Source organism: Hippopotamus amphibius, chromosome 4, assembly GCF_030028045.1.
Source record: "Hippopotamus amphibius kiboko isolate mHipAmp2 chromosome 4, mHipAmp2.hap2, whole genome shotgun sequence".
NCBI lineage: Eukaryota > Metazoa > Chordata > Mammalia > Artiodactyla > Hippopotamidae > Hippopotamus > Hippopotamus amphibius.
Window position 1 is genome coordinate 21406667 of NC_080189.1, and position 27253 is coordinate 21433919.

Consider the following 27253-nt stretch of genomic DNA (forward strand, 5'->3'; position numbering starts at 1 on the left):
CCCTGACCAAGCCTGCTGACCTGGTGATACTAACGGACATGGAAGCTCCAGGCTGTTGGATGAAGTGTAGTGTGAAGGCTGATCAGAAACAAGCAGAGTAATTGAATGTGACTCCAGCCTCGTCCTGTAACTGACTTGATCGGGAAGAGAACAGAATAGGCTGCAATGATGCACTTTTGCTTTCTCCTCCTCTTTCTCCTTATCCTGTCCTCTCTCCCTCTCTCCTTTCACTCCTGCTCTTCTCTCCATCTTTCCTTTCCTAACCTCTCCTCAACCTTATAGAAAATAGTAGGTCCAAACAGTGCTACTCAGTGACAAAGAGGAGGGGAGGCAGCCCTACTTCACCTTTTCTTTTGGCGACTGCTAAATACAATCTCTCTTCTCAGAAAGCAGGAGCTTTTTGCTCCCACCGGAGGTTGGTGTTCAATGGATCATTCATTGGGGGAGGGGCCGAAAGGAGGCCAAGGCGAGACTCCAGCCCAAGACCTGGGGCAGAGCGTGGCTTCTCAGTGCAGGCGGCAGGCCCACACTTGGAGCCGGTCGTGGTAGGACAGGACCACTTGGTTGCTACATAAGCCCAGAAAGGTTCCTGGGCCTCCACTGGACTTATGCACCTGCCGGTTCCTGTTGAGTCCTGTGCTCTCCTCCTGCTTCCTGACCTCACCCATTGAGTGAGGCCCGAGAGGCGTGGTGCGTCCAACATCTGCTGCTCAGGTTGGCTGTGGATCTTCAGAGATGGTTAAGGGGTGGTAGGTTCAGTTGCCAGCAGCTGGTGGCAGAGGGAAAAGTAAAGTACAGCCATGATCTTCCTGTCTCAGGGTTTATCCAAGAACAACCTAAATATTTAGACTTCCACGAGACCACAGTCAGCCACTGGATCCTAGAATTGTGGTTCAGAAAGTCCTCACCTGGTCCATGCCCTTCATGTAAGAAACTGTTTCCACGCCATCTGCCTAGAAAGGTTCCCCTTATGATCCATTCTGCCTTGCTCCAAGCTGCACACGCACCTGCCCATTTCTGGGGGGATTCCGGAAGAGGGCAACGGGAATGGTGGTAGGAAACCCAGTCTCTTCTCTCATCGGGGTTCCCAGATGTGCAGACAGTGATCAAAGAGCCCCTGTGATCTCCAACTCGAATAAGGTTCCTCTTACCTTTTCTGTAAAGCTCATTTGGGGACCCCCACCCCTACCCCATTTTTTCCAACTCCCTCATGTTCTTTTTTTTTTTTTTTTAATTGATTGATCTTGTGGGGTCTTTGTTGCTGCGCGCAGGTTTTCTCTAGTTGCGGCGAGCAGGGGCTACTCTTTGTTGTGGTGTGTGGGCTTCTCATTGTCATGGCTTCTCCTGTTGTGGAACATGGGCTGTAGGCACGTGGGCTTCAGTAATTGCGGCACATGGCCTCAATAGTTGTGGCTCACAGGCTCTAGAGCCCAGGCTCAATAGTTGTAGCGCACGGGCTTAGTTGTTCCGCAGCATGTGGGATCTTCCTGGAGCAGGGATGGAACCCGTGTCCCCTGCATTTGCAGGCAATTCTTAATCATTGCGCCACGTAGGAAGTCCCCCAACCTCCTCATGTTCTAAACACAGATTCTCCAAATATCACACTTCAAGCACAGGCCATGACCAACATGAAAGGTTAAGGGTTGAGGATCACCCGTGGGGAGAAGGAAGGAGCTAGTTCTGATATCCGAGGCTGGTAGACCCACATTAGAGGACCTGGGAGACAGACCAGCAATGATTCCCCACAACTCCAGTTTGGAGGCTCACCCAGGCCGGCCTCACAGACAGCCCCACTTCCACATTGAAATTTGCTTGCCCGGCCGGCAGCACTGGGAGTTAATATTTCTATCACTGTATTTAGGAATTAATTTCTAGAGAACTTAATCACCACCTCTTCCCCTCTCCCTCACCCCCCTTCCTTTCTCCATTCCTCTCCCTTCTAATTTTCCACTTGGCTGGGAATTCTCCAGCAGTGAAAGTTCAGGCTTAGGGGAGGCGGTGGTAGCTGCTTCATTAGAGAGGATAATCTCATTGGAACCACTGACTTGAATAATAACCCCTCCAGAGGCCAGGGCCTTTGTCCCCAAGGGCTTTTAGCACCTCTGAACTGGGGCTGGAGGACCAACCACAGAGAAAGCAGAGTGAGGAGGGGAGGGAAGAGGAGCTTAGCAGGGCCAGACTCCAACTCTGGGGGTCCGGGATGTCTTCCCGGGCCCCGCTTCCTGCTGGCCACCTGCAGGTCTGTGTTTGGTGGGGGTGGCAGTGACAGTGGCAGGGATGAATGTCTGGAAGCGCAGAGCCATATAGCATGCACTATTTGAGTCCTGCCTAGAAGATGGATGAAGCAGGGTCTTCTGCCTTGTCCAAGGTACCCCCAGCATGGAATTCAAGGAAATGCTTTCGGAAGTACCTGGGGCTCCTTTGAAGGAAACATCTAAGCCAGCACTCCCCCCTCCCCCAGGGGTCATGAATTAACCCTTTGCACATTTCCTAGCTCTTGTTTGGGCTCATGGGAAATCATAGTCCCAGAAGAGCAGGAGGCCATTACCCTGACAGACCCCTTAAGAACTCAGAAGGAATCCATTCTTTCCCTTCCATTTTCCTAGCACTTCTAAGGTCAATTGTCTGTGCTTTTGGATATTTGCAGCTTCCACCCTCATGGGCCCTGAGGGGTAGCAGAAATGTCAAAACATCCCTGACACTGACCTTAAACTTGACTTTCTGTGAAGTGAGCCAAGTTCTCAATACCCTTTGACAGCTAGGAAGAAAGCAGAGCTACAGTCCAGACCACTCTTTTCCTCTTTGCTCTCTCCTGCCCTCTGGGGCTCCCCCTCCCTCATTAAGAGGAAAAGTGCTGCAGCCATCCCTGTCTTTTTGTCTTTGATTTGCCCTGTGGGCCAGTCTGGGAGGAGATCTGTGCCTCTGCATCAGCTGCAGTTTGGAGGGGTTGGATGGGGAAGGCAGAGGGGGGGGTGGGCTAGTAATGCTAGCTTTTATTGAGGGCATATTATGTATGAGCTATGCTTTCTTCCATGCTTTACTTACATCATTTAACCCCCATGATAATCCTATTAGGTAGGTACTATTTTGTCCCCATTTTATAGATGAGAAAACTGAGGCAGCAAGAGGTTAAGTAATTTGCCCAAGATTACATAGTTAGGTGAGATGTTTAAAATTGTAAGCTACAGGTGGCTTCCCTGGTAAGACCTAAATGTGGGGGGAGAGGATACATGTTTAGTTGTGGGCTCTTGGGAGCCGTGGGAAGATGCAGCCTCATGAACTCTGGAAGCAGCAAACCATGCAGCTAGATCATGTCTTGAGATCCCCCAACCAAGCTCCTTTGTACCCCCTGCAAGAGAGAGGGAGTCACCTCTTTTTCTATCTGGACTCTATTTGGTAACTCCAGGTGATGTTTGGGCTGAAAGCAGCTTCGTTTTTCCTCTCTTCATAATTTAATCAAAGACATTTTTCAGACCTACTGATTGCTCTTGGAAATAGGAACTTCAAAGTTGGGGAGTCAGTGAATAATTGAAGTCTGTACCAGCTCTCTGGGTCTGCTGTTAATGGGAGTAATAACACTATTAATAGCGATGTCAGTGCAGACACCCTGGAAAAGTCCATAACATTAGCTTAATGGCTGGAGGTAATGAAGTCCTTGCAGAGGAGCTAGCCTGGTAAATTAACTTCCCAGACTTTTAGGCAGATGCCCTTGCTGCCATGGGTCTGCTAGAGCAGCCCGGGTGTGCCTTGGAGACAACCACACTCACAGCTGACCTTCCACCCTTGAGATGAGATTCCTAGATGGGTCCTGGAGAATTCACAAGACGCGATACTATTCAAAGTGCTTCCAGTGGCAGGCAAAAACGGCAATCAGCTTGGAGAAGAAGATTGAGGGGACATTTTTAAATTGCCCTAAGCACAGAAGGGGACATCAGAATGGTAAGGAAAACGGGTTTCGTCTAGAAGCTTCGGGGAGGTAGAGCACAGTGGGCGAGAATGGAGGCTCCAGAGTTCATCTGTGTTCAAATAAAGGTTCCCTCTGATTAGCTGGTGACCTTGAGCAAGTGACTAACCACTCTCTGCAGTTTCCTGATCCATAAGGTGGGGTTTTAAATGGTACCTGCCTCCCAGCACCGTTGGGAGACTTCAGTGACATAAACGGAAAGCCTAATAAGAGCTCAGCGACTAGTAGCATGATTACTCTATTCAGAATTGTTTTCCCCTTGCACGACACATCCAGTTTACTCCAAGATTATCCTTTTTCTCCGTATCTCCCCTTTCTTCCTTTAGTCCATGCCTTCAGTGATTTCTCAGCTAAAGTCTGCTCTCAGAGCCTCCACTGCTACACCATCCCTCCCACCGAGCCCAAGGTGGCTTCCTTCCCCGTGGCTGGGAGGAGAGGGCCCCACAGCTTTCCTCTGTGCCTGAGAGTCACCCAAGAGCAGCTCAGGGTGGCCAGATGCCTCTCTCCGCTCATCTTTTACCCCACCCCTCACCAATCTGCTTGTTGAGACAGATGTTCCCTTCCACATCCCTGGCCGTTCCCTCCCCTGCTCAGCTCCCTGCCCAGGGCTCCCTCCTGCCCTGCAGCGTGCCTGACATCCTGCTTCCTCTGCAGAGTCTCTTCTCTTTAACCAAACGACCAGCACTCAGGAGGGATTTCCCTGCAGTCCTGTCTTACCTCAGCATGTCCCGCTGAGGACCTTACTTTCTCTCACCCCCCCACCCCGCAGCAGAATCAGTAGCCCAGAGGTTCCGAAGCATGGCCACTCAGCACAGCTCCATGCTCACCAGGCTTATCCGGCTTGGATTAAAGACCATTCCCTGAAAGTCAGATATACCCCCCAGCAGCCAAATCTCACTGGAAGGCAGGGCGAGCCCTGGCCCTGGCTGAGAGCTCAAGTGCCTTTGCCTATGTGTGACGCATGCATTTGGGTGACCACCATGACTCTTATGTGCATCTCTCACAAGCCCCCATCAGTTACCACTGTAAGGTCCCCGGTCACCTGGGTGTGATCCACTGGTGACACGGCACACTTTGAACAACACAGGACACTAGGCAATAACAGCGAAATGTCTTTCTTTTCTTTTTTTAGGTACACCTGCTTTTTTTATTTTAAATTTATTTATTTATTGGCTACATTGGGTCTTTGTTGCTGCGCACAGGCTTTCTCTAGTTGCCGCTAGCGGGGGCTACTCTTCATTGTGGTGTGCAGGCTTCTCATTGCCGTGGCTTCTCTTGTTGCGGAGCACAGGCTCTAGGCACGTGGGCTTCAGTAGTTGCGGCTCATGGACTCAATAGTTGTGGCTCACGGGCTCTAGAGCATAGGCTCAGTAGTTGTGGCGCACGGGCTTAGTTACTCCGCAGCATGTGAGATCTTCCTGGAGCACGGCTTGAACCCGTGTCCCCTGCATCGGCAGACGGATTCTTAATCACTGCGCCACCAGGAAAGCCTGATAGAGACCTTTCTATAGCAGTGACGCTGGGCCACGAAGCTGGGATTCGGATCCAGCGCAGCCTGGCTGCAGGGGATGCTCTGAGCTACTGCCCTCTGCAACTTTGACTCCTGCCTCTCCCTCCTTCGCCCACCTACGTCTGCCTTCTGTCCGCTGGGCAGGAGGTATGCAGGGGATTCCAAAGTAAGTCAGGCATAGTTTCTTCTACTGAGACGTTCACACTTGGCTGGAAAGGGCTGCACTTCGCCTAACAATTATCATATAGTCTAAGAAGTTCTAGATGGTGGGAAGCGCCGCGGTGCTCTTAACTTCACCTGGGGTGGGAGTGGGCTGGCGGGGAGAGGAAGCCACAGCAGGTGCAGTGTAGCAGAACCATGTCTCGAGGGACAGGTAGAAGTTGGACGGGGGAAATCCAGCGAGAGGGCAGTGCAGACAGGGGAGCTGGTGCACACATCGGAAAGAGGGGATATGTGGGGAACAGTCTTGGTTTGCTAAGGAGGGGAGAGTGGCGAGGGCTGAGGCTGGGTGGGGAGGAGGAATATAGATGGGACTGTCACAGTGCCCCAGGGGCACTTTGGGGTGACTCTCAGGGTTTGACATGTGGCAGCCAGGGATTGGAATAACCTTCTTCTTCCAATTTGGGCATGATGGGGGAGGACCAGGCTGGAGGAGGGAAACTAGAAGGTTAGTCCTGGGCTTGCTCCGTTTGGACATGTCCTAGGAGCTGTCGGCGACGCCTGACCTCCGCGCCGGCCCCTCACTGCACCAGTGGCCTCCTCCCAAGTCCCTGGTCGGTCGCTCTGTCCTCCCCAGGTGCACCCGGAAGGAGCGCTGTGAGAGGTCCAGAGAGCCCCGCAGGTTTGCCTCCGAGATGAAGCAGTGCGTCCGGCTGACCGTCCATCCCAGCAACATCTCTGTTTCTCAGTACAATGTCCTGGTAAGGCGGTGGGACCGGGTGCAGGGACGTGAGACGGGCTCTCCCCCAACCAAAAAGGGCCACAGCCCAACCCCTGGGGAGGGCTAGGCCGTGCCTCGCCAACAAAGCTGCTCCAGAGCAGGGTGGGGGTGGTAAAGAATGTGTCTCCAGGGATGGAAAAGGGGGACGTTTATAGAAATATTGAGGGGGGAGGCTCTATGCATAATGGATAGAAAGACAAGGAAAACGGTGGCACCAAAAATGACTGGAAGAGTGACCAAGAGAGCATTGCGAATGCTATTCCTGTTTGTAAGATGGGAAAAACGTGTGTGCAGAGGGAAAAAAGGGGGCGATGGTGCCCGCGTTCTTGCTGGGCACCTGGTAGTTGGTGTCACCATTTTCCAAAATTGAGGATAACGGAGAGGAGCCTGACCAGCAGTGCCTCAATCCTGCCCAGGTTTCCCCTTACAAATCCCCTAAACATTCCGTTTCCTGGGGCCAAATCCATTCAGATTCTAATTTTTTTTTGTCTCTGTCTCTTACCCTCTGCCACCTTCTCTATCTGCTCCTATCATAAACTGGGTCTCTTCTCCTCTATGTCAATACTGCCTCATGCTTTTCTCGCTTCTCTTTCCCTCTGGTCTCTCTTGGTCTCCCTCTTTCTTCCTTTATCCACACCCTCCTTTTCCCGTTTCTCTCTCCCCCTGCCGGGCTGTTCACAGCTGGTCCTGGAGACATACAATGTCCCGGAGCTGTCAGCTGGCGTCAACTGCACCTTTGAGGACCTGTCAGAGATGGATGGGCTGGTGGTAGGCAATCAGGTCCAGTGCTACTCCCCGGCAGCCAAGGAGGTGCCCCGGATCATCACAGAGAACGGTGAGCCGTCCCCGGAGGCAAAGCGGGGTGGCGAGTCTTTCCTCCTGCTGCCTGGATGTTGAGAACTCAGGACAGACATGGGGGATTGAGGGAGCGCACAGGAGAGGAGGGTGGGAGGAAGGGTGTGCGTTGGTGGGGATGTCACAGGAAGAGGGAGATGGAGTGTCCCTCTGCCGCCTTTGGAATTGAAACCAGGTGAGCAAACAGGAGTCAGCCTCACCGTGGGTGAGGAGCCGTGCCGAGAGAGGGAGAGGGAAAGGCCAGCACAGTGTCAGAGTGTGGCGGTCAAGTTCAGAGGTCGTGCTGGAGCTGAGAGGGCTGGCATGGAGGGGCACGGGGGAGGGGGAGGGCATGGGGGTCACCTGGTTCCTTACCTCCTGCCTGCGCTGCTGGGTCTGTGACCCTGGACCATGGCCCCCCCCCCCCCCACCCCACGCTGCCTCCCCAGAGCTGCCCGTCTGTGGCCAGCTGCCGTGGGAAGGACGGGATGGACAGAGGCCCAGCGCTGGGAGGAGCAGGCCGGCCTGGGCAACCTGATTCCACGTTGGCCCTCCCACTTGGACTTGTCACATTTGTCCCGAGCTGATTGATTAATGAGGCTCTCGGGGAAGGCACGGAACAAGGGGCCTGGGGTCAGGGCGGTGAATTAAGCATGGGCCCCGGCTCCTCCCTGGCGGCAGCCGAGGATTCCAGGGACGCCCGCCCAGATGCAGCCCACCCGAGGAGGGGGTGTCCGCCCAGGGTCTCTCCTTGCGGAGATGGGGAATGAGCGCGCGTGTGCTCTCACACGTACGCACACAACCTCATGCACAGTTTGTAGCCGCATTGCCAGGAGTCTACACATTTCTCCTGGTAGCTAATCAATGTGTGTGTGTGTGTAATTCTATGAGGCCTGCATGGATATCACGCATGTGAATGCACATCTGAATACCTGTCAGAGAGTGTGTGTGTGTGTATGTGTGTGTGTGTGTGTGTGTAGGAGAGGACCTGGTGAGCACAGGAGAAGCAGGTGCTGGGGAAAACAGGGAGCGGGTGGGACGGCCCTCTGCAGCTCTTCTCGGGGCTGTCCTTGGACTGGGCCGGCTGAATTCGAGTCCTGTCGGAGCTGAGCGCGGCCCCGGGGAGCGGGCTCCTCTTGGCCAGGGTGCAGTGCTCTCAGTGGCACCCGCCTCAGGGCAGTGGCCGGCGCCCACCCTCCCCGCCCCGCAACCCCCACCTCATGGCTGGATCCGCCCACAGGGGACCACCATGTCGTCCAGCTACAGCTCAAGTCCAAGGAGACAGGCATGACCTTTGCCAGCACCCGCTTTGTCTTCTACAACTGCAGCGTCCACAATGCGTAAGTGCCCCCCGCAGCCTCACTCAGCTCCCTGTTTCTGGGTCAAAGGTCATCCAAAGATAGAAGACCACAACCCCTTTGCCCAAGGACGTACCGTCTAGAGGCCCTGTAAGGCAGCCTTCTTCACCCCCAGAAGGAGAGAGGCTGCCTCCTCTGGTGCCCACGGGGTTAAGGGGAAGAGGCTCGAATGAGCAGGGTGAGACCCTGTGGGCTGGAGGGCTCCAGGTCCCTAGCCCATGCCTCTTCTCTGCCATAAACCTGTCTAACCTGAGTCACTTTCCAACATCTGTTGAGGAGGGGGGGAGCACACCACCTGAAGAACAGAGCGGCCGGCACCCCAGGTGAGAGGAGGCATCTGTGGAGGGAGAGAAGGCCCCACGTGTGTCCAGGCAAGAGCAGATGGTCCAGCAAGTCACCTGAACTCTCAGCTCTGCACAGTCCCCTGCAGACTGGGTCAGGATGCAGGCTGGTGAGGGTCCAAGGCGGGCTTTGGCCTGGGGTGCGGAGGTCTGGCTCCGGCTCTGGCTTGATTTGACTGAAGCAACCCCCTCCAGAGGGTAGGCGTGGAGGGTGGAGGCTCGGACTCTAGAGTCAGACCAGCTGGGAAACAAGGAAACATAACCATTCTGCACCCCAGCATCCCCTGTAAATGAGGAAATAGTAGTCCTCCTCCTGGGGATGTCACCCAAACATTTAACAGCTGACATAGCAAGGGCACAGTGCCACTGGCTGGGACATCGCTGACTGCTGCCCCTGCTCATGGCACAGGGTGGCCGTGAGAGCTAGAAAAGCTATCACACAGATAGCAGTTAGAGCCATGTCTGGCCCACTGTTTAGGAGCTGCCCACTTCACTGTTACTGTATTATTTCCTCTCTAAAATGATGGACTTGGACCATACTGAGAAGGTACTTTCTTTCACCATAGAACCTTTCTTCAACCAATTTTAGGTGTGAAGGCCCAATATACAAAGTAGATGGAAGCAGGAGATGGCTGAGGGTTGAGGGGCCCTGGAACCCCTCTGCCTAGGAACCCCACACCTCTCACACAGTCTCCAAAGAAGCTCCATGGAACCCCCAGGAGGTTTGAAAACCACAGAACCTGATCTCAACAAAGCTTTGCTTGCGTTAATATAATCCTCTGCTTTCTTCTCCATAGAGGATAAGCTAGTTGACATAACCAAAGATGTTGGGGGCTCTAGGCTGGGGGACTCTGTCAGGTTGTGACCGCTGTGAGTTCAGGGCTTAGCTCTCTTTGGGGTCCCCAAGGAAGAGGCAGACAGTCCTCCCAGCCAGATTGCTTTGACATTGAAATTCTCTTCCTGCTCCTTCCCACAGAGCTTGCCATGGCTTTACCACTGGGTGACCTAATCCCTCACTCTGCTTTTGCCCCTCTGGGAAAGTAGAGTAGGCAGGTGAAATCATGTCTGACGTGTCCGTTCAGTCCATCAAATGATGTTAAGCATCCTATGTGCAAGACAGGGGGTTACTCCTTAGACAGGGAGGAGCAGAAATTAATGAGGTGCAAAGACTCAATGCCTGCCCCCCAAGAACCATAGCCTAGTGGACAAGTGGACGGACGGGATGGTGAATAAGTAAAATATAACACAACAAGACCAGTGCTGTCCCAGGGACAGAAGCAAAGGGGTGAATGGGATGAGGGCCCCAGGGAGACCAACCTCTCCGTTGGAGATGGTAAGGAGAGGAAAGGGTACTCCAGGTAGAAGGACGGCATGGGGGGAGCGTGGCCCATTCTCGGCTAAACCACCAGGCACACGTGGGGACGGCGGACCTGGACGCCACACAGGGCTTAACCTGCATGGCAAGGCATTTGGGTTTGACCGTTTGGAAGAAGAGAACCAGGCTGCGTTTTAAACAGGAAGGAGCTTTTCTAAAGTTGCCCGTGTTTCCTGGGAATAATAAGTAGAGGCAGGGTTGCCAACTCGGCAAGAGCCCATAGCACTGAGGGGGCAGCCTCAGGACCCTCCTCTGCCAGGGTGGGTCCATGTGGTCCTTGTCAGCTGACCCTGGAGTCAATTGGAATTAAAACTCAATTTCACTGTTTGTCTTAACTCATGGGTCCTCTGGATGAGGCCCTCAACTCCAAACCCCACTGTTCCCCAATTCAGCAAAAGGGGGAAGCCATCCTGTAAAAATGGAGGGTGCTTGATGAGGCTGTGGGAGATCGAAGTTGTCAACTACAGGATTGAAAGGGAGGAGGCCGGAGACGCTTGGCTTCCTGAGGGCTTGGAGAGAAAAAGAATGGATTTCTTTTACAAGATCTGCTCTTCTTGAGTGTTTGAGGGTGGTTTTTCCTACTATGAAAATGTGTTCTGCTAGGCTCTAGAGTCTTAGGTTTTCTGCTTTGGGTTCATGCACGTTCTGTGACGTGTACCTCTTCCTCCTCTGTGCTCAGGTGCCTGTCTTGCGTGGAGAGCCCATACCGCTGCCACTGGTGTAAATACCGGCACGTCTGCACCCATGACCCCAAGACTTGCTCATTCCAGGAAGGCCGGGTGAAGCTGCCTGAGGTAGGTCCTGTAGCCTGAGCCATAGGTGCTGCTTGCTGTGAGCTTGGGACACACTGGCAGACCTTCCCTTAAGAAGAGGAAACAAAGGCAATTCCAGCAGGGCCACCCCCTTGCTCCCCAACCCCAACTCTTAAGGGACCACTTCACGAAAGCAGTAAACAAGCAAAGCTCTGCATTCTGGCTCAGTCCTGGAGGTTCAGTTATAGACAGAGGTACAATCCAAGCCACTCCAGCCAGGAGCACCCTCCACATGCCAGGTGAGTTCCACAGCAATTCCAGAGAGAGGTTTGTGTGTGTGTGTGTGTGTGTGTGTCCTAGGAATAATTGTAAGTACATAGCAGGACTGTGTACAGACTCCTCAGCTGTCCCTCCGAGCACCGTCCACAGAGCAGAACTGAGATCAAAGAGGCCAAGTTGAATAAAAGGGAGGGAAGAAAAAGAAGAGGGTGGTCCGTAACCCGCCAGAGCGGTGGTTCTCAAAGTGTGGTCCCCAGACCAGCAGCAGCAGCATCACCTGGGAACTTGTTAGAGATGCAGAATCTCCCTCTCCACCCAGACCAGATGGATGGCCCCTGGGGGCTGAGGTCAGCACTCTGTGATTCTGCTGCACAGTCCAGTCTGCGAATCCCTGACACAGAGTCAGGCTCCATGGCTAAGATGCTGTTTCTATTCCCTCCTGATCTTTAGTCTTATCCTTGAAAACCCTTCATCACCATAATAGAAATACTCTATGCCTGTGTTGTTTCCTCTCTGAGAATGTAAGTTTGTGAGCAAAGACCTCAAGGATAATGGGTGTAAAAGCACTTCAGAAAAGTCTGTGGTTGTTCAAACATTATGGTGTTTGTGTGACTCCAGCCATTGCATCAGTAGTTCTGAACAGAGTAGTTTAGAATGCTGTTGTTTAGAATAGAAGGATAGAGAGGTGATATATCTGTATCTATATCTCTATCTACGTCTACATCTACATCTACATCTATACCTATATCGTGTTGTTTAGACCCCACTGAAGGCAGGGACAGGGCACTCTCTCAGCCAATGCTGGACTCATACAGGCTCCAACATCTCCCCCACCCCCAAGTCTTGGGCGTACCTTCCAGCCCCCTTCACACGCCCACACAGGTGCCGTGAACCCTGTGGCAAACGCATAGCTGTGAGAGCAGGGAACTGTCCAGATGCAGGAAGCATCAGGGCTGTTTGGGAGACTGGAGGAACATGGAGAGAACAGAAAGGCCCACCACGCTGCCCCCATCCCCTCCCCCGCAGACTCCCACCCCACTAGGAACCCTAACTTAGGCCAAACCCTTAATGGCAGGACGGAAGCTGTCTTGTCTCTGAAAGGGAGGAGGGAAGGACTCCTCACCACCAGCATCTGCTGCCTTGGGCTCTCCTCACCCGGGAAAAATGACTGAACTGTGCCTGGTGATGAGAAACTCCCAGCCCCGCATCCCATTTTTCCAGGCCCTGGTGGCTGAGCAGGAATTCTCTGGGTAGAGAGTGGGCAGAGCAATGCATTGTAGAGCGAAAGGTGAGGAATGGTGAGGTTGCCCAGGGCAGGGAATGATCCCAGTTGGGGGCGGGGATCAGAGGAGCAAAGAAGACGGAAAAGGCAGAAATTTGAAAACCTCCTTCAAGGTAACTGAATGATTAGGGGCCTTTGAAATTCACCAGGTAGCTCAGTTGTCTCTGTTTTCATTTTGTTCTCAGGCCTCTCCACACATGGAATCCCTGCCAGATACACCCGCCTGGGAAGCTGGACAGAGGCTGAAAACCTCTTTTTCTCTGCTCCCATCAAGTCACTTGTAGGTTTCAGACCAGAACAAGAAGAGGCTGTAGAAGTCTCTAGACCCAGGCCCTCTGCCTCTATGACGGGGTCTGTCTATGGCTGGAAATGACTGCTCTGAATTCATAATCCAAGAAAGAGACCCAGATGTAGATTATCCCTTCCAAGGGAAAGGCAGAAAAGAGGTTATGTCTTGGCTTTAAGTAGGAATGTGAATCTAGTTTTTATGTGTCAATTCTCTGCCTTTTTTTTTTTTTTTTTTTAACTAAGACAGAGTGGAGCTAACGCTGATAGGACAGACAGGATTCTGACAGCCAGGGGGCACACCGTGGCATGGAGACCCTGATAAAAGGCTGTACATTCTCCCCAGTCCTGGGCCTTTGTCTTAGGGTGTGGGGTCAGGAGCAGAAGAAGTGCTGGTTGACCCACCGAACCGGGGCTGAGAGCCCAGGGAGCACCTCTTCTTGTGTTGTTCAGAAACCTACAAGCACCTTGATGGCAGTGGAGACGGAGAGGTTCTCGGGCTCTCTCCAGCTTCCTGGGCGGGTGTATCTGGCAGGGATTCCACGTGTGGAGAGGCCTGAGAACAAAATGAAAACAGAGACAGTTGAGCTACCTGGTGGATTTCAAGGGCCCCTAATCATTTAATTACCTTGAAGGAGGTTTTCAAACTTCTGCTTTTTCTGTCTTGTTTGCCCTTCTTGTCCCAAGTTTCTTTCTTTTCAATATGTAAAAGGAGCTGGCATCTGCTCTCCAGAAAGAGGAGAAAAACTAGAAAAGAATAAAACAAGAGCCCACCACATTTCCCAGTGCAATTCAGGGATCTCCATAAAAGAGTAATGTCTTCAAGTGCCCAGCCTGCAAGCCAGGTACAGTACCCTTGTGTACCTGGTGGTGGCAAAGGTCACTGCGGATTCACAGAACCTCAGAAGGTGTGGTGCCGGGGTCCCCAGCAGAGGAGGAAGCCCGGAGGAACGTGACAGATGAAGTGATGTGAAGAGGGACTAACCCACCGCTGTGGTCCCCCAGCTCTTTCCATCTTATATGAGCCCTTTTATGGTGAGAGTAGCAAGCCATCACAGTGAAAGGCTCCCAGGTAACTTGGAAATGCCATTGCTCTCTAATCACATCACTGAATGGAATTATCTTTGGCTTCTCTTTTTCTTGGATGTTTATTTATTCTAAGGGAAGGACGTTTTAAGGCTGTGTTCCTGGTTCACTTTCGGAGGTTGCATTCTACCCAGCTCAGTACTGGACCATTTTGAACACAGCACAGAGGAGGGGCCAGAGTCCACCACCTCATGATGCTTATAGCAGCATCTTTGTGGAGACAAGGGGAAAAGAAGTAAATAAATATTTGTGGACTATTGGCTGATTCCAGCCATTTTAGGTCAGCAGAAGAAGGTCATTGTCCTCAGAGCTTAAAAAAAAAAAAAACAAAACCCGGCTGCTAATGGAAATACGATGATTTTTTTTTAAATGTCGTTGTTTTGTTTTCTATATTTTTGTTACTGGGAAGAGCTGGTAGCAGGAATAAGGGGTAGCAAAGAAAATTACACATTTGAAAGGTGACTTTGTAGAAGTCTCCAGACACAAGTGGCCCCTCTCCAATGCCAGGGGAAGAGCTTATTCATGGCAGCATACTCCAAAGTGCTGCTGCGGGTCCCCTCTCATCGTCATTACCCAGGTCTGAGCGTTTCCCATACGCGAGGCATTGTGGGAGGTTTAAAGGTGTATAAGAGATCTGTAGGTCTGATCTGTATTTAGCAATGTGTAAAATGAGACCGTTGGTCCCCATGGTTGCTTAAAGTTCTGTAATTATCAATGGAAATAATCTTGAGAGCCTCAAAGAGAAATCCACACCCAAGAAGTGGTCTTACTGGGTGAGTGTCCAAGTGTGGCCTAGGTCTCCCAATTCTGCCCGACACGGGGGCTCACAAAGCCTCAAGCCTACATCATCCCTGGACTTCCAGGCCCAGATCCACCCTGGGAATGAAGGGGAGACTCAGGCCCAGCAATTCTTCTGGAAATCCCTAGGTTTTCATTTGCTTTCAACCTTTGAGTGTGAGTATACAGACAGAGGCCTTTTGTTAGCCAGGAGGGAGGCTGCCAGGTGGCCCCTCAACTCCCCAGCAGCATCCTGTATCCCTAAGAAGTCTTTCATCCAGGCCTCTTCCAGTTTCAACACTGGCTTTGTTGACTGTCACCAGGCATGTTGAATTACCTCTTCTTTTTTCCTGAACAAAGAGTGCATTCAGGTGAAGTTATTGGTCTGGAACAGAGAACTGGTCAATCATTGTTGTTATTATATTAACGGCAAGTATTCTTGAGTAATTACAATTATTAGAAATGGAACCCCCAGTAACATATGTCGTTTATAGTCACTACATTCCAGTTACAAGGAATGCTTTTGTTTCAACTAATGACGGCATTGTGATAACAACCCTGGGTCTTTAGATCAGCTGCCAGATGCTGGCTACCAAAGAGGAGAGGGAGAGGAAGGTGAGGGAAAGCTGAAGTGGGACCACAGATTCTTCAGTCCTGTTCTGCCAGTATCAGCCAAGACTCCTTGCTTCCCACTGAAGTGGCCTTTCATGGGGGCAGCCACGAACAGGGCCATGCTCTCACCTCCACCAAGTGGGAGGGGCCACTGGTCTCCACGTGGCTTTGGAATCCCCTGGCTCCTCTGCTGGGTGACCTGAGCCCCTCATCATGCCCACGCACTTAATAACAGTGATCCTTGGGGAACAGAGGTGAACTTTCGTGGAAAAGCAAATCCATTGACAAGAATTTATCCTCGATGGACTAATTTGCTTTTATTTCTCATCTAAACTGAAAAGCACAGTGAGCTGCGGCTGAAACTGTGTTCTCTGGGCTGCAGGCTGGGTGGGCTTTGTGAGGAAGTCGAGGCACATCTGGCCCACTACATACAGGTTCAAAGAGGAAGTTCCTGCAGCCCCTCTTCTTCAAGTTCAACCAGAGTGTTTACTCCAGAGAACCGTTGTAAGATCAGAAGAGGCAAAATGAATTCTATTTGATTTCCAAAACTGTGCTTGAAAGGTTCTCCCCAAATCCCCTACCACTCAGATACCCCCGAGATGAATCTGTAGCCAGAGTGGATATCAGAAAATCTGCCAATCCCGAGGTCAGTCCTCCCCAGGACTGAAGAGCTGGCAAAGCAGGGAAAGTCCGGGCCCCAGGACAGCTGCTGAAATAAGCCCCATGCCCAGAGACAGAGCAGGCCAAGGGCATTTACCCCCAACTGGACTTGAAGGAGATCAGGCCAGCCCACCTCGTCAGCGATTCAGCTCCCCTTCTTAGAGGAGCCATTCCCGGGACCCAACCCAAGGGAGCAAAACCATCCTTGCCATGCCCTTCACCCTCCATTGAGAAAACAAAGCCAAACCCAGCTAAGGAACTTGCTCCCCCATGTACCACCCCCACTGCAGGTATTCCATTACTGGGTTGCCATTTCTCCACTCAATTGCACTTTCCATCAATCTCATCTGCCCCTCCCCCGCTTAAGGTTATGGGTATTTCCTTTCTGTATTATTACTTTGCTCTCTCCATAAACCAGCCCATCGTAGATCACGCTAATGGCATTATAAACTTGGGGAACAGCAAAGAAAATATATGGTGCATTGCATTTTTGTATTGGGTACCATGGGTCTGAGAAGGTGCGTGTAAATTTGGGAGGTTGGTTGGGGCTGGGGCTGACTTGTCTTTGGAATTGATGGGGGCTGAGGTGACATGGGGGGAGAGGTGACCTGCAAATTACTTATTCCTTAACCGCTCCTCTGTGCTGCCCCCTCCCAGCTCCACCTCCCTGCTTCACCTCCCCCCACCCGAGCTTCACATCCCCCCACTCTTACAGTAACAACTGAGAGAATTAGAGCCCTCATCTTGTAAACACACTAGGGGCTGTAAATCCATAGCCTACCACCCCTCCCCAGGCAGCACCAGCCCTGAAGGCAGCTTTTCCTCTCCCAGCTGGGCAGCATTCTTTATGTCCATGTTCAATTATTTAAACATGCAATGAAACCTCTGTATAAAGCAGCCACCGACATGCTGGACATAGTAGATGGAAAGGCATCTTTTTTGCTCTCATATGTCGGCTTGGTGTTAACACTTGCCCTGCAATTAGTGGTGCTGTCTTTACTTGTGTGTGCATTTCATGGAAACCAAAATGTGCACAGGGCTGGATGGTGGACCTGGAGCCCGCTGGAGCCACTTCCTAAAAGCCAAGACATTAAAGATCTTCTTGCACCTCAAGCCACCCTTCTCCCCAACCTCAGCCCATTCTCAGGACTGCAGAACGCAGCCACGGGCAAAACAGCCTCCGGAGGACAGATAACCAGAACAATAAGAATCTGGTTTTTATTGTATGCATTTGTCTCCAAATAATCTTGCTACATGCAGGTGTTGTCTACCTTCCAAGAAGCTGGCCCTTTCAAATGATTGTCCGGAGAAATATCTTCCTTGAAAAGAGAAGGGCAGTGTGTTGTTAAGGAATTCTGTAAGGGGGCTAGATCATCACCTGGGGACAGAAGTCAGTAAGGTGATGGTGAGAGTGTTTCGCTCTTGGTCGTTGTGGGGAGGAGTGAGATCACTGGTGTGCTTAATTTCTTTCTCATGGACAGGGGGGTGATCATATTGTGTTATGTGTTGTGTGGGGGGGAGGGGGTTCAATGAAACAAGATAGCGCGCAGCAAAATGTGTGTAAGGTGTTGGGGGTGGTGGGATGTGCACTGGGTTGAGGTCTTGTATCCCTTGCACCATGTTAGCTGTTTTAGCTGGAATAACAGTATCACACAATGCCTATCAGAGCCATACCCGCCTGTATGACAATGCCAGGTTGCAATATACCAGTTATTAAAACACTTCCCTCCTGGAAGGTAAATTGCACCTTCAGGAGACCAACCTCCCCTGCAACGTCCCCCACCGCCTCCAGCATACCGTGATCCATACTTTGAGCGAGCTGAGCAAGCATTGTTTACCCCCATTTTAGAGATGGGAAAACAGCCTCAGAAAGGATACATGAGGAGGTGTCCCAGGTTATCTACTGGGTTAATGTTAGAACTGCGACCATAAAATTCACGGAATCCAAACCAGCCTCTTCATTTTATGGATGAGGTGACTCAGAGGGTCTGGGGACTTGCTCGAGGCCACGTGGTGGCTGGTGGAGGTCCTGTCTCAGAGCACGCGGGACTTTCCAGAAGAGGGGACTGCCGCTAGATGAGCAGCGAACAGAGCTGGGACCTCCCTACCCATCTGCCTTGTGTTTGGGGCACTCAGAGCTGTTGAAATTGTCAGGCTCGAAGCCCAGGGGGGTGGATACGGAAGCTGGACCGTGGGAGCTGACGGGTGTTCACGGAGAAGCACACAGGGGCGGGAGCAGGGGAGCCGGATCCTTGGGAACCGAGATAGGAAAAGGGAGCCGCTGAGGGACCAGGTGCAGCCTGAACGGAGGGGAAGGACCAGGAAAGAACACGCGTGTTTTGAGCGCTTGCTCCCTCTGGACCAGATGCGCTATGTGGGGTAGCTCACGGACTCCCCCCACCCACGGCCCTGTGGAGAATGAATTTTTAACCCCCATGCGTAGTGAAGTCAAGCAATGTTTAGAGGCCTTTCAGGACTCAAATTAGCAGCAGGAAGATGAACGTGCACTTACACGTCTGGGATTCCCAAACCAGGTTCTTTCTAGCTAAGAAAGCTCAAAGGTGAGGCCCATGGCCGAAGTGCTGGAGAACAGGACATCAGAGTCGTGGAGAAACATGGGAGTTGCTCTGAAATTTCCCACCATGAGCCTCAGACTCAGAGGTGGTTTTGTACCTGGGATCTCAGCATGAGACCTGGCAGCGTCTGGTGAGCTGGGGTGGGAGGAGGGGGCAGCACGGTGGCAGTGGTCCCTTCATGCCTTGTTGCCTAGGGAAAAATTGCCATTTTACATTTCAATTAGGAGGGACGTTGGGGTCAATCAGTAGCGCCACCAGAGGAAAATGGGCCCAGTCCAGCCCTGGGCCGCTCCAATTATTATTAATGAACTTAGTCTCAGAGCCGCCAACCTTTTTATATGCAAACGAGGCCTTTATGGGGCCACTGGCCATCAGGACTCATTAGAGAACTCGTAACAAGCCTCAGTGAGAATCTCACAGGGGAAGAGAGAGAGGCTTAGCTTCCATCCTGGACCAGGACTGTCCAGCCCCCAGTCGAGTGTCCAGCTCACCGCAGGAGAGTTTCAGAGCCCCCTGGTCCCGAGCTACTCTCTGGGAGATCCTTCTGAGCCACCACACCATCCTCAGGTGGTCCTACTGCCAGTAAGAATTTGCCTCTTTCTTTAAGAGGAGGAAAGATGGTGGGTTGGCATCTGAGCTCTTCAGCTGCCGGCATATCTGCTGACACTGAACCATTATTTTTCCTCTCCCTGCCTTGGTTTCTCCTTTGCAAAGTAGAAGGGATCCTTGGGTTGGTCCAGAGGACTCTTGGAATCAGAGCCCCTCCGTGTACCATCCGTGAGCGGCCATATTTTCCTCTAGGACTTGGGGATGAGAGACCCCAGCTCTTCTACTCTTAATCCAAATGCAACCCTAGACGCAGCTCCCCCAGGCAGATGTGGATGTCGCAGGAGGCAAGGTCAGGCTGTGCAGGCTTTAGGAGACGGAGAGCTCCCAGGGCCTCGGGTGGAGGGAAGACTGCAGTCAGGACGGGCCCGGCCTCTCTGGCTCACAACTCCCCGCTTCTCACCAATCTTCTCTCCTGTGTCCCCAACGTCACACACCTCCCGCTCTGGCCCGAGCTTTATCCTTTGCACAAAGTCGCTCTTGTCTTCTCTGTGTCCTGAGTTCTCCTCTTGCCCGAGCAGGGGCTGAGACGGCAGCAGAGGCAAGAGCACAGGATGGAGCTTTAAGACGCTCGCTCCACATGGGACCTCAAGGTCCGTGGAGACCCACGTGCTCTAGAACCTCAAGGCCACAGGCAGGGTTCAGGTGTCATCCGCCATCTCTTCACCCCTCCTGCTGGCCTGCCTCCCTGATGCCCCTCTTTGTTTCATTCATTTTAAACTGTGGCAAAATACTCATGTCACAAAATTTACTCTCTTAGCCAGTTTAAAGTGTACAGTTGAGCGGCAGTAAGTGCATTCACATTGTTGTATGGCCATCACCACCATCTTCCCCAACTGAAACTCTGCACCCATTAAACACTAACTCCCCCTTCTCTCCTCCCCTGGAAACCACTATTCTACCTTCAGTCTCTGAATTTGACTACCTCGGGTACCTCATGTGAGTAGCATCAGGTAGTGTTTGTCCTCTAGTGAATGGCTTATTTCACTCAGCATAATGTTTTCAAGATTCACCCACAACGTGCCATGTGTTTAAATTCCCTGCCTTTTGAAGGCTGAATCACATTCCATTGTGTGTATATACATCACATTGTGCTCAGCCATTCACCTGTGACGCCACCTCCGTTGCTTCCACCTTTTGGCTGTTGTGAGTACTGCTGCCTTGAGCATGGGCATCAAGTATCTCATGGATTCCCTGCTCTCAGTTCTTTTGGATGCAGACTCAGAAGTGGGGTTGCTGGATCTGCTGCTCTTCCTCGAGCTGCTCTTCGGGATAACGGCACGGGCAGCCTGGAGGAGAGGAGGGGGTTTGCTTAATGGGCCTGGGGTGCTCCCCTAAAGCAAGGCTACAGGGTAATGAGGAAGGACAGAGGTGAGGCCACCCAAATCATGCAATCAGGACTGGTTAGAGCTGAATGTGTCCTTGACAGATGAGGAAGTTGAGTCTCAAAGTGGAGACTGATGTGTAATGTGCTCAGGCTTCCGCAGCTCGTCAGAAGTTCAGCTGCCCTAGAGCTCTCCCTCCTCCAGCTTTCAGTGATCAAGGAACTCGTGTCTGTTTTCAGACCCAGGGGGTACAGCTGCCGGGTGCCTGATTGCCTGGGACCCCCTCCCTTCTGCCCTTCCCCTGGCCCCCTTTCTGCCTTACTTTGCTGGAGAAGAGAGCTCGGGTCAGGGGGCCCAAGAGTCAGCCATGAGCCCACGGGGAAGCATCCTCAGGAAGGATGTGTGAGCCGTGCCTTTGATGGCCAACCTGCCCAGAAGCCATCTGTCTGGTGGGCATGTCCCCAACAGTGCTGCAGGGGGAGGCATCTGGGGTTGGTGGGACCTGCCCGACACGGGGCCTCACGCCTGCCCAGGACAAGTCTCCTCCATCCAGTTCGTGAGAATCCAGCCATACACCAGCTCCCACCTCCCAGCTGGGCAGAGCATCACGCTCCTTACTTGACCCCATTCTCCCCCCAGCCCTCCCTGGACAGAGCTGACTGCTGCAGCCAAAAGGGGCCCAGTGTTTCATTTCCTCTGTCCCCAGATGCAGAGGGGACGAGCGGTACGCCCGTCTGGAGGGGACTCGGAGCGTATCTGCTGTGAGGGCCATTTCCTTGGAGTCAGGCCATCCCCAGAGCTCAGTCAAAAGTTTCTGGATTTAAAAGGTCTCTGGGGCTCATTTCAGAACATTCCCAAATGCCTATGAAGGTTCTCCCACCCCCTTCTGCTGTGGTCCAGACGCACATTCCAGAGCCTCGGCCTCGGGCTTTGCGTCACTGCGGAGCTGCTCACTTGGGCCTCTCTGTCCCCACTCTTGGCAGCCTGGAACCGAGGCAAAGGAGTCGTCAGCCCAAAGTGGGACAGGACACCCAGCCAGCAGGGTCCGTCTGCTAGGGGAGGAGGGTGATGAGAGGGGGCCACGAGGAGTCTGGACCACAGGGTCTGGAGTGCATTGAAACGGATACCGAAGAAGGCAGGGACAACCTCCATGAGGAGTGGCCTCCTGGGGGTGCTGCCGGCACCCGGGTTCCTCCGTCCCACTGCCTCCCCCCGTGGTGCTCGGGGGCGGTCAGCAGTGCCCAGGGCCCTGTGTGGTGAGCCCCTGGGAGGGTGGAGCCCGCGAACATCTAGGTGATGTCCGGGGGGTTCCTGCACCTTCGGCTTCCTGCACCCCAACCTGAGCCTCGCTGTCTGCCCCCAGGACTGCCCGCAGCTGCTGCGCGTGGACAAGATCCTGGTGCCCGTGGAGGTGATCAAGCCCATCACTCTCAAGGCCAAGAACCTGCCGCAGCCGCAGTCGGGGCAGCGGGGCTACGAGTGCGTCCTCAGCATCCAAGGCAGTGAGCAGAGGGTGCCCGCCCTGCGCTTCAACAGCTCCAGTGTGCAGTGCCAGAACACCTCTGTGAGTGCCCGCCCCGCCGCCCGGCCCGCCCGCGCTCCCAGGGTCAGATCAGCTCAGCCGGCAGGACCGCCCCGGACACCCTCAGAACCGCTCAGCTCCCCGCCCAACCGCTTCCCCTAACCCTGCCGGCCCAGCCAAGTCCGCCACGTGTCTGCCTTTAGGTGTGGCCCTGTCGTGGTGACCTGACGGGGGCTGCGGGGCCAGCCGTGGGGCCACTGAGCGCTGTTTGTGAGCAGACGTATTTGCAGGGCGTGTCCATCGTCCTTCCTGAGAGCAGCTCTGGGAACCCTGGGCCCTGACTTCCTACCAGGGCTGAGCTGAGGGCCTCATCGGAGCCCACAAAGGCCCCCCTCGGCCTGAGCACCCACACAGAGGCTGTTTGCCAGCACACGAGGCTTCTGAGACAGACCGGCATCTGCAAAGGGAGCCTTGGAACAGGAGGGAGCTGCCCTGGGGGCGCTGTGTAGATCCACACAAACCCTGCCCTATATTTAGAAATCTGCACTGGGTCCATGCCGGACCCACGATGGGTCCGCGGTGCCCTGCCAGTGATGGCCTTCACCTGGTCCCCAGTCACCACACAGGGTGCCCTAACAGTACACCACCTGCCTGCCGGCTCCCCCGCTGGCCTTGCCGCCTCCCCAGCCCCTGCTCTGCTCTCCCTCATTCTCTCTTTCTGAGCTACTTCTGTTCGCCCAGATGCTCAGAGACAAGCATTAGAGTTTAAGACTTTTAACCTTTTCAAGCTGTGTGAAACCTACATTTTTCTTCACTGTACACAAGTGAAACTGGAGGCTGAGAAGCAGGGGCAGGATTGGGTTTGTGGGGCTGAGGGTTATACAGTTGGGGGACCTTCCTAAAGAATGAAAGACATCAACACAAATGAGATACGCAGGCAGGCCGTAGGAGGGGCCGTGTGGGTGAGTGCAAGGCCCTGAAACTGACCCTCAGTCTCCATTCACTTCCGGGGTAACCCCCCTCTGCCCAGAGGCTAAGTGACATGCTCTAGGTCACACAGCTAGTGAGTGGCAGGGCCGGGCCTGAGTCTGGGGTCTCCTCCTGTACTGCACTGCCGGCCATTCCTCCCTGTCATTGCTTCTGGGTACTTAGAGGCAGTGAGTGTATGTGGGGATGTGATGTGGGACCAGGAGAGTCCCGGACAAAGCTGTTCCTGGGACACCCCACTCTTCCTGCAGGAAGCAGTCTAGGGGTAAATGGAGCTCAGAGAGGCTCACATGCTGGCCCAGGGTTGCTCAGCATTACTGGGACTGAGCTGGGGGCTGACCTCCCAACCTCTGAAACCCCAGATGTGTCCCCATGCCTCCCATGTCCATATCTCCCTTGTCCCCTGGCGGCCAGGCTGTGTTGCAGACTTCTGCAGCACCCCAGATTAAACCTGCAAGCAAAGGGGATATTAAACACCTTCTGCTTCCTTGTGAATCCTGAGGCCAAGCAGACCAGCCCCAAGGATGTAGCTCAAATGATTCTCGCCCCAGTAAGGAAGTCCCGTGGGAAGAGTCAGGGTGAGCCTCACAAATGACTCAGCAGAAAGCTTGTAGGGATTTCAGGCCTCAGAGAGAACGGCCTTGATGCCTCAGAGAAGCTGCCCCAGGGATCCAGGAATCAGGAAGGAAGACAGAGTCTGCAACCTCTGAGTTCCCCCAAGAGAGGGGTGGGGACGTCACAAGACTGGGCTTCACGGGCCTTGTGCCTTGGCTGACTCTGTTGAGTAGAGGAAGTTACCCCAGGTAATAGCCAGGCAGGTGAGGGCCGGGTCTTCTCCTCTGTGGTGCCCCCTGGAGAGCCTGGCTCTGGCACCCTGGTTGGGACAAGGAAAGGCACTGCTGACCCCCCAGCATGGGCGTCTGCTGGTCTGATGTTGAGTTCTTGGGATCTGAAAAATCACAGGTCACACAGCTCCTTGTGTGGGAATTTCACATCCTAGAGCCCGATGCCCCAGGGCATGATGGTCAAATCTGTTTCTGGTCCCTGGAGGCCCCAGGCCCTGCACAAGGGTCCATGGGGGTCCTGCCCAGTCAGCCAACCTCCAGGTGACACGGGCTTGGTCACCTCCAGATCTGCTTCCAGGAGGCTGGAGACAGCAGAACCATGGGGGAGTCGCTGACACTGGGGCTGGAGACTGGGAGCCCAAGGCTCGGACCGCCAAGGAGAGGACATGACTTCTAAGCTCCCTGCCCAGCCCCTGCCCTCCCCTCGGGAGTGGGAGAGGGCCTGCACTAAACTCTGGCTTCCTGGACTTCAGGCTCCCCCGGAGGCCTTCCCACCCTCCCGGACAGTTCTCAGCGCCTCCAGGGCGCTGCTCCCAAAGCAGCTCAGCCAGCTCAGCCGTCGGTGCCTTTTTCACTTCAAACCCTAATAAGGAAGTTGATGGGAATGTTTGTTTCTCTACCATTTTAAAGTCTTAGAAACTGAGGCAACAAGAGATGTACCTCACAAAGAGTAGGTTCCAGGAGGGTCCCCACTGCCTACCAGGACCCGCTGGAATCACACAGTTCAGGAGGGTTCAGCTCTGACTTCCCAGGAGCCTCCCTTTTCAGGGAATCAGTGGGATCCCAGTTGAAAGTCTATCTGGGCCAGAGTGCTGCTTGCTGTCAAGTGACTTTCTTAAAAGAATTTGGGGGTCATGATCAGGGGCAGGCCTCCCTTACCATAGTTATGGAAAGCAACCAACCTACCATCAGGGCAGAAATAGACCTGAGAGGGGGGAGTCTCTAACGACCAGAGAGGGCAAGTGACCAGCCCCAGGTCACACAGCAAGTAAGTAGCAAATTCAGAACTTGAACCCAGTTTCATAGCACACCCCCTAACCAAAGGTTAGGCCAAAACCAGCAACTGAGCACTTTATAGCAGGGCCTGATCTGCCTCAGAGAGGATAGTGGAAGAAGAGTTACTGTTGTTTCATTTCCTAAATGAGCTCTCTGGAATGAAGGGAGGAGGAGAGAAGGATCTAACAGAGAAACCAGCCCCTGCCCCTACTCCCTCTGTTTGTGATGGCAGAGGGAGGAGGGTGACCAAGAGGTCTCAGAGCAGAGCAGAGAAGGAAAAGAGAGACACAGGAACATTCTGCATGGGATGACACAGGGCCAGGTGGACAGGCAGGTCACTTCCAGCCCACTATTTGGGGACAGGCCCTGGACCAATCACCGTAGCCCTCAGGAGTCTGTAGGGGGAGAACTGGGCAGCTCACAGGCAGCAGCTGGGGGAGGGTTAGGAGCAACTGTGGGTATTCGTGGCCTCCTTTAGATAGAGGCTCCAGGAAATGTCAAGTGCTGCTAATAATAGTGCCCGGTCCCGCCCCTCAGTCCCTGCGCAGTGGGCTGCAGGGGGCAGCTGGCTGGCTGCAGTGCCCTGGGAAGCCCTGGGACTCTAGGCCCAGCTTCCACCAACCCACAGTGGCCTCATGGTTTCTCGTGGTGCCCCAATTTACTGCATGCAAAACAAGGACGGGGAGACCAGTGAGGGGCTAACTTGTCCCCATTTCTGCTTTACCGGAACACAGCTGGGAATGGGTCTGCTGAGCCTCTGGGGTCCTGGAGATGCAGACAGACAGCATGCACTGGTGTCTTACGTTGGTGATAGAATGATAGAACTTACCAGCAAAATATCTCAGACAAGGGAATGGCTGGAGGGGAGAAATTCCAAATTATACAGAGGTCTTCTCTTTGCTGTAGAAGATAGGGAAACCGAGGTTCACACTTTCCCCAGGTAATAAGCAACGCTGTCCAGGAGCTGAGCCACCATGAGCCAGACCTTGACTGAGACACTTAACCTCCTGGCCTGTGGGAGCCTGAAACACTCTTCCCCCAGCTCTGGGCTTTGTGCAGATTAACTGCCCACTGCTTACAGAGAGCTGTATAAATGCTAAGTGGAGCGGAGGTGGGGAGTGGTGGGGGATGGGAGCCAGTGGTCCAGGCTCCGCTGCAGTCCGCCCCTCCCTCTGCAGGATGCAGGTCGAGGGGAAGAGAGGGCATCTCCAGGAAGGAGAGTGACTTCCCTAGAGACCGAGGGGGTGGGGGGGAACACCGGGGTCCATGATTTCTGTGGTATTTCAGAATTGAGATCTCAGGAGTGGGGAGAAGGAGGAGGACGCGATGCCCAGCATATTTGATCCTTAAACGCTTTTTTATTTTTATTTTCTTCAAAAAGAAAATGTGCGCGCGCGCACGCATCCACACACGCACATCTGAACACATAAGTGTTCTCATATACATATCTCCATATGTACCAAGTGTCTGGTGCAGAAACACTCAATAAGTGCTGCTATTATTATTCCACATAAACATAAACACAGGGAACACAAGTATATTTCTGTACAGCATCCCCAAGTGTACACGCATAGATTCAAATACACAGTAACATTGAGGCACTCATTCTCTGCGACAGGCACTGTGCCCAGAGCCTCGGGTGGTTACCTCGAAGCCGCCCAACAATCCCGTGAGGTACGCGCTGTGTGTAATTCCCACTTTACACGTGGGGAGTCTGAGGCTCGGGTCCTCTGCACACATTCACTCAGCCGGTCACTGCGGAGCCCCTTCACAGCAGCGCATGGGTGTGCCCGTGTGCACGCGCGTGCACACGCACATTGAACGCATAGATCCAATGGATGTGCACGACCTCGTCTCACGTCAGCACGCATGCTAAGACATTCGTGCATGCAGGCACTCCCATGCACACTCGGGCAGTATGTCTTGCCTTGCTCTCTGGGGGATTTCAGGTCCTTCCTGAGAGGGGCCTCAAGGGTCTCTTGATCTTTGGCCAACACAGCCCAGGTTGCTGGCTGTTGCTTCCACTTTGGGTCCTGGCCAGACCCAGACCTGAGAGGCAGGGGCCTGGCTCCGATGCTGACTTAGACCCCACCGGCATCCCTCCTAGAGATCAGAGCAGCCTGACACTGGCCCTTACCTCCTTCCCCCCGACTGGGACCTTAGAGAAGGGGGATGGGAAGGATGGTGGCAGCAGAGCTTGGGTAGAGGAGGAAATGGGAAGGGGCATCTGGAAAGTGTTCTCTCCATCCCCCCCACCCCTTGCTCCTACACACTTCGCCCTTGGCAGTCCTCTGATTCCCTGCTGCTAGCAGACGGCAAAGAGCAGTGACTCTCCAACTGT

At 53.4% G+C, this 27253-nt stretch overlaps 1 protein-coding gene across 3 annotated transcripts in view; it reads left to right on the plus strand.

The window, feature by feature from the left end:
- Positions 1–27253, plus strand: part of PLXNA4 (plexin A4) — a 362426-nt gene that overhangs the window by 265574 nt on the left and 69599 nt on the right. For all 3 annotated transcript variants that reach the window (XM_057733462.1, XM_057733460.1, XM_057733461.1), the window contains 5 exons: positions 6271–6394; positions 7096–7249; positions 8489–8588; positions 11002–11116; positions 21926–22126. In XM_057733462.1, coding sequence (XP_057589445.1) covers positions 6271–6394; positions 7096–7249; positions 8489–8588; positions 11002–11116; positions 21926–22126 — 694 coding nt within the window. The remainder of the gene's footprint in view (positions 1–6270; positions 6395–7095; positions 7250–8488; positions 8589–11001; positions 11117–21925; positions 22127–27253) is intronic.